General features: G+C 43.9%; 1 protein-coding gene across 3 annotated transcripts in view; it reads left to right on the forward strand.

The window, feature by feature from the left end:
* Positions 1-7,332, forward strand: part of plppr1 (phospholipid phosphatase related 1) — a 38,729-nt gene extending 31,397 nt beyond the window's left edge. For all 3 annotated transcript variants that reach the window (XM_065017147.1, XM_065017148.1, XM_065017146.1), the window contains 2 exons: positions 3,621-3,752; positions 6,505-7,332. In XM_065017147.1, the coding sequence (XP_064873219.1) occupies positions 3,621-3,752; positions 6,505-6,537 (165 nt within the window). In that variant the 3' untranslated portion in view covers positions 6,538-7,332. The remainder of the gene's footprint in view (positions 1-3,620; positions 3,753-6,504) is intronic.
* Positions 7,333-7,918: the final 586 nt, after the last annotated feature.

Below are 7,918 nucleotides of genomic sequence, written 5' to 3' on the forward strand. Positions count from 1 at the left end.
GAACTGGACTGTGTTTACAGCATGAGGGGTCGTGACTAGATGAACTGGATTGTGTTTACAGCATGAGCGGTCGTGACTAGATGAACTGGACTGTGTTAACAGCATGAGTGGTCGTGAGTAGATGAACTGGACTTTGTTAACAGCATGAGTGGTCGTGAGTAGATGAACTGGACTGTGTTTACAGCATGAGTGGTCGTGAGTAGATGAACTGGACTGTGTTAACAGCATGAGTGGTCGTGAGTAGATGAACTGGACTGTGTTTACAGCATGAGGGGTCGTGACTAGATGAACTGGATTGTGTTTACAGCATGAGCGGTCGTGACTAGATGAACTGGACTGTGTTAACAGCATGAGTGGTCGTGAGTAGATGAACTGGACTTTGTTAACAGCATGAGTGGTCGTGAGTAGATGAACTGGACTGTGTTAACAGCATGAGTGGTCGTGAGTAGATGAACTGGACTGTGTTTACAGCATGAGTGGTCGTGAGTAGATGAACTGGACTGTGTTAACAGCATGAGTGGTCGTGAGTAGATGAACTGGACTGTGTTTACAGCATGAGTGGTCGTGAGTAGATGAACTGGACTGTGTTTACAGCATGAGTGGTCGTGGCTAGATGCACTGGACTGTGTTTACAGCATGAGTGGTCGTGAGTAGATGAACTGGACTGTGTTAACAGCATGAGTGGTCGTGAGTAGATGAACTGGACTGTGTTAACAGCATGAGTGGTCGTGAGTAGATGAACTGGACTGTGTTTACAACATGAGTGGTCGTGAGTAGATGAACTGGACTGTGTTTACAGCATGAGTGGTCGTGAGTAGATGAACTGGACTGTGTTGACAGCATGAGGGGTCGTGAGTAGATGAACTGGACTGTGTTTACAGCATGAGTGGTCGTGAGTAGATGAACTGGACTGTGTTTACAGCATGAGTGGTCGTGAGTAGATGAACTGGACTGTGTTAACAGCATGAGGAGTCGTGAGTAGATGAACTGGACTGTGTTTACAGCATGAGTGGTCGTGAGTAGATGAACTGGATTGTGTTAACAGCATGAGGAGTCGTGAGTAGATGAACTGGACTGTGTTTACAGCATGAGTGGTCGTGAGTAGATGAACTGGACTGTGTTTACAGTATGAGTGGTCGTGAGTAGATGAACTGGACTGTGTTTACAGTATGAGTGGTCGTGAGTAGATGAACTGGACTGTGTTTACAGCATGAGTGGTCGTGAGTAGATGAACTGGATTGTGTTAACAGCATGAGTGGTCGTGAGTAGATGAACTGGACTGTGTTTACAGTATGAGCGGTCGTGAGTAGATGAACTGGACTGTGTTTACAGCATGAGTGGTCGTGAGTAGATGAACTGGACTGTGTTTACAGCATGAGCGGTCGTGAGTAGATGAACTGGACTGTGTTAACAGCATGAGGAGTCGTGAGTAGATGAACTGGACTGTGTTTACAGCATTTTTTATTTTATTTTACCTTTATTTAACCAGGCAAGTCAGTTAAGAACAAATTCTTATTTTCAATGACGGCCTAGGAACAGTGGGTTAACTGCCTGTTCAGGGGCAGAACGACAGATTTGTACCTTGTCAGCTCGGGGGTTTGAATTCGCAACCTTCCGGTTACTAGTCCAACGCTCTAACCACTAGGCTACCCTGCCGCCCCAAGCATGAGCGGTCGTGAGTAGATGCACTTGTTTTGAGATCGAAGTGAGAGCTGCATGTTGCCACATTTTGTTCATATTATTTGCTAGTTAGTGAGTTATTAGTCCAGTTATAGCTCATTTATTGTCAACAATAAGGGAGTGATTGCTTCCTACAATAGCACAACACATGTACATTTCTAGACATCTTTGAAAAGCCAGTCAGGTAAATAGCTTGTTTTTTTCTCTTAAAGGGGCAGTGTTGTATTTTGAGACAGTCTTGAATAAGCTAAGTAGCCAATAGGCAGAGGGTAGCATCATGTCTGATTCTCTGTAATAATGGTATGGGGATAATAATGCATTTTCATTCATTAAGATATCAGCTGATGTAAGAAGGGCTATATAAATACATTTGATTTGATTAGCATAATTTGTCTCATTCTCTGTAATAATGGTAAAAATGGGAAAAATTATCAATTTTATTTTGTAAAGTGGTTTATTGCATCAAACAACAACCTGTTCAGTCACCTCCTTTTCTGAAGGACAACTGGATAAACTTGTTAATGTGAAGCCCTGCATGTTGTTTGTTTTAAATCTCATGGAATGTAGACCTACATTGAACACCACACATTGGCTGCTACTGTAGGCTGAATGATAGAACAGATATTTCCATGGTAACATGTTATGGGATGCATTTTCTCCATTGTTTTTGATGGTAGGCCTCTCTGGTAGGTCTACATTATGATCAAATAGCCACAGTAGCCTACTTGGACACTGTTAAAACTGTAACCTCAAGGTATACAATAAAAGCACACTGGAAGTTACACAACATTGTTACGGTGCCTTAGACCGCTGTGGCACTCGGGAGCTAATAAAGACAGTTGATAGCTGCGTTAGTTACCTGTGAATGAAGCTAGTAAACATACCTGACTCATGAAGTTAGTTAAATTAGTTACCTGACTAGTATGCAGCCAGTTAACTATCACTACGTTTAGTTAGTTACCTGACTAGTATGCAGCCGGTTAACATTTAATTTTTTAAATTTTACCTTTATTTAACCAGGCAAGTCAGTTAAGAACACATTCTTAATTTCAATGACGGCCTGGGAACTGCCTTGTTCAGGGGCAGAACGACAGATTTGTACCTTGTCAGCTCGGGGGTTTGAACTCGGTTACTAGTTGAACTCCGGTTACTTAGTCCAACGCTCTAACCACTAGGCTACGCTGCCGCCCCATAGTGATAGTTAAGTTAGTTACCTGACTAGTATGCAGCCGGTTAACATAGCGATAGTTAAATTAGTTACCTGACTAGTATGCAGCCGGTTAACATAGTGATAGTTAAATTAGTTACCTGACTAGTATGCAGCCGGTTAACATAGTGATAGTTAAATTAGTTACCTGACTAGTATGCAGCCGGTTAACATAGTGATAGTTAAATTAGTTACCTGACTAGTATGCAGCCGGTTAACATAGTGATAGTTAAATTAGTTACCTGACTAGTATGCAGCCGGTTAACATAGTGATAGTTAAGTTAGTTACCTGACTAGTATGCAGCCGGTTAACATAGCGATAGTTAAGTTAGTTACCTGACTAGTATGCAGCCGGTTAACATAGCGATAGTTAAATTAGTTACCTGACTAGTATGCAGCCGGTTAACATAGTGATAGTTAAATTAGTTACCTGACTAGTATGCAGCTGGTTAACACTGGAAGTTACACAATGTTGAAGTGTGCGCTCAACAGACCAGAAATTTGCTCAGTGCCAAAATATTTGAGTTGACACATTGCCCACGGGTTAATTTTCTAAATGGATCAAATGTGTTTATTGGCCAGTGGCTCTTCTCGTGGATATTCTTCCTTGCTGTAGTCATGGAGATGGGATCGTGTAATGTGTGTAACCCTGGGAACCCTAATACTGTTCAGCCTTTTGCTCTGTGACGTTTTCATGTCAGGGAATGTTTCAGTGACGTTGTGTCTCCTTCAGGGTATCTGTGTGGTGAACAACTTTAAAGGAACCCACTCCCCTCCTGCCAAACAGAAGAGTGAAGATTACCGTGGTCTCCCTCTAATGACCTTCCCCCGCATCCAGAGCCCCCTGCAGACACTCAGCGCACAGGTAACTTAACACTACTGTTCAATATTACTGCACAGGTAACCACTTAACACTACTGTCCAATATTACTGCACAGGTAACCACTTAACACTACTGTTCAATACTACTGTACAGGTAACCACTTAACACTACTGTTCAATATTACTGCACAGGTAACCACTTAACACTACTGTTCAATATTACTGCACAGGTAACCACGTAACACTACTGTGCAATATTACTGCACAGGTAACCACTTAACACTACTGTTCAATATTACTGCACAGGTAACCACTTAACACTACTGTTCAATACTACTGCACAGGTAACCACTTAACACTACTGTTCAATACTACTGCACAGGTAACCACTTAACACGACTGTTCAATACTACTGCACAGGTAACCACTTAACACTACTGTTCAATACTACTGCACAGGTAACTTAACACTACTGTTCAATACTACTGCACAGGTAACCACTTAACACTACTGTTCAATACTACTGCACAGGTAACCACGTAACACTACTGTTCAATACTACTGCACAGGTAACCACTTAACACTACTGTTCAATATTACTGCACAGGTAACTTAACACTACTGTCCAATATTACTGCACAGGTAACCACTTAACACTACTGTTCAATACTACTGCACAGGTAACCACTTAACACTGCTGTTCAATACTACTGCACAGGTAACTTAACACTACTGTTCAATACTACTGTACAGGTAACCACTTAACACTACTGTTCAATACTACTGTACAGGTAACCACTTAACACTACTGTTCAATACTACTGTACAGGTAACCACTTAACACTACTGTTCAATACTACTGTACAGGTAACCACTTAACACTACTGTTCAATACTACTGTACAGGTAACCACTTAACACTACTGTTCAATACTACTGCACAGGTAACCACTTAACACTACTGTCCAATATTACTGCACAGGTAACCACTTAACACTACTGTTCATTATTACTGTACAGGTAACCACTTAACACTACTGTTCAATACTACTGTACAGGTAACCACTTAACACTACTGCACAGGTAACTTAACACTACTGTTCAATATTACTACCGAGGCCATCACCTGCTTTACTATTCAGACACTGTACCGAGGCCATCAGACACTGTACCGAGGCCATCAGACACTGTACCGAGGCCATCAGACACTGTACCGAGGCCATCAGACACTGTACCGAGGCCATCAGATACTGTACAGAGGCCATCACCTGCTTTACTATTCAGATACTGTACCGGGGCCATCAGACACTGTTCCCGAGGCCATCAGATACTGTTCCCGAGGCCATCAGACACTGTACCGAGGCCATCAGACACTGTACCGAGGCCATCAGACACTGTACCGAGGCCATCAGACACTGTTCCCGAGGCCATCAGACACTGTTCCCGAGGCCATCAGACACTGTTCCCGAGGCCATCAGACACTGTTCCCGAGGCCATCAGACACTGTTCCCGAGGCCATCAGACACTGTACCGAGGCCATCAGACACTGTACCGAGGCCCTCAGATACTGTACCGGGGCCATCAGATACTGTTCCCGAGGCCATCAGATACTGTACCGGGGCCATCAGACACTGTACCGGGGCCATCAGACACTGTTCCCGAGGCCATCAGACACTGTTCCCGAGGCCATCAGACACTGTACCATCGAGGCCATCGGACACTGTTAGGCCATCGGACACTGTACGAGGCCATCGGACATAGGCCATCGGATTCCCGAGGCCATCGGACACTGTACCGCCATCGGGCCCATCGGACACTGTACCGGGGCCATCGGATACTGTACCGGGGCCATCGGATACTGTACCGGGGCCATCGGACACTGTACCGGGGCCATCGGACACTGTACCGAGGCCATCGGACACTGTACCGGGGCCATCAGATACTGTACCGGGGCCCTCAGATACTGTACCCACCGAGGCCATCAGATACTTACCGAGGCCATCAGATACTGTACCGGGGCCATCAGATACTGTTCCTCAGATACTGTACCGGGGCCATCAGATACTGTTCCCGAGGCCCTCAGATACTGTTCCCGAGGCCATCAGATACTGTTCCCGAGGCCATCAGATACTGTTCCCGAGGCCATCAGATACTGTTCCCGAGGCCATCAGATACTGTTCCCGAGGCCATCAGATACTGTTCCCGAGGCCATCAGATACTGTTCCCGAGGCCATCAGATACTGTTCCCGAGGCCCTCAGATACTGTTCCCGAGGCCCTCAGATACTGTACCGGGGCCCTCAGATACTGTACCGGGGCCCTCAGATACTGTACCGGGGCCATCAGATACTGTACCGGGGCCATCAGATACTGTACTATTCAGACACTGTACCGGGGCCATCAGATACTGTACCGAGGCCCTCAGATACTGTACCGGGGCCATCAGATACTGTACCGGGGCCATCAGATACTGTACTATTCAGACACTGTACCGGGGCCATCAGACACTGTACCGGGGCCATCAGACACTGTACCGGGGCCATCAGACACTGTACCGGGGCCATCAGATACTGTTCCCGAGGCCATCAGATACTGTTCCCGAGGCCATCAGATACTGTACCGAGGCCATCACCTGCTTTACTATTCATATACTGTACCGGGGCCATCAGACTCTGTCTTCCAGAATCTTAGTTTTGCTGGTCTTGTCAAGTTTGGGATATGGGTACCTCACTCGCTTCTTTTATGTTTGCTGGACATCAATCACAGTATAAACCAACATTCCCCCTTCTGTCTTTCAGAACCATTCGGCATCGATGACCGAGGTCACATGACTAGCGGGGACCGAGGGGGGTCAGCACCGGGTCACCTTTGCGTCTCCTCAACACATCTTCTAGGCACAATGTTTTGTACTGGCATACTACTACTGTAAAGAAGGACAGTATTCTGGTGTAACTAGTTAGAGGCTGATGTTTTGTACATTTTTGTATAAGGGAGTATGTGCTGTAGCCTACCTAATCCTGAAGATGTTATTACTGTAGGTCTGAACTAGGGTTGTAAAATAATAAGCAGGAAATCTGTGAATCCTCCTGGGATTTCTGGGAAACCTGGGAACTTTGGTCCGAGCTGAACTGTCTGTCAAGACTGACTTACATAGCCATTCCTCCTCTCTCTCTCATGTTTTACATCACAAAGTAAATCTAATATGCAGTATTTAATGTTATGGAAATATTGATGTCATTCTGTGGGATTTGTACAAATACTTCTATCTATTCTGTTTCACTTTTTTTTTATTGCTGTAAAATATTTTGTCACTTTTTTTTGTTTTTTTTCTGGCTGCCGTTTTTCAGGAATGTTTTTGGTTTTCTTAATGTTTGTGGTATTCATAATGTTTGTGGTATAGGAAAAAAAAACGTCTCATTGACTTGTGACTTGGTGTGGTATTGTTTTCCTTCATGGCAGAATACAGAAGCTGCCATTCTCTCAGCATGGAACTAAAACAGTTGAACTGTTTGAATAGATATTTCTTATTTGTATAGTGTATTTCTTTGAAAAATACATATTTATTTAGAAATGCTGCATATATTTTTCTTGATTTGTGAACAAAATAAATAGTCCATAGCAGAGTATCAATTGTGTGGGCATTTTTATTCCAAACCGCAACAGTCTTTGTTGGCCTTTCTACAATGGGTGGGTCTTCCTGAATGCTGATTTGGTTAAAAGTGCATTCCAGCTGGTGTCTAATCCACAAATTACCACCGGCTAAATCTATGACGTTAAAATGCCTATTTATTCTGTTCCATCTGACTGCGCAATCCACTGTCTCATCAGCCCAGCCAGGCAATTTATAAACTTGATCTCCACTATAAAAAGCATATAGACATTCTCACATTTCTTTTAGACTAACATTTAGTTACACAGAGGAGATTGGTATAAACCTTGCTATCTGTATCTGAAATTTACAACATTGATTCAAATTCAAATTCCAGTGGTCCCATAGTAATGAATGTGTCGAATCCTGACAGACAGGCAGCGTTTCTCAACCAGTTGAAATCATGAATCAGCTGGCATTACTTTTATGGATATATACAAAAATGTCAAAACAAAATGAATGCAGCCTTTCCAGCTTCAAGTGATCGTGTTGTTGGCTACCTCCTCTGAACAATAGGGTCCTGAGAAGTGAGCAAATGTTCTATGCCAGGCGAAATTTCCAAA

Source organism: Oncorhynchus nerka, linkage group LG4, assembly GCF_034236695.1.
Source record: "Oncorhynchus nerka isolate Pitt River linkage group LG4, Oner_Uvic_2.0, whole genome shotgun sequence".
Classification (NCBI taxonomy): domain Eukaryota; kingdom Metazoa; phylum Chordata; class Actinopteri; order Salmoniformes; family Salmonidae; genus Oncorhynchus; species Oncorhynchus nerka.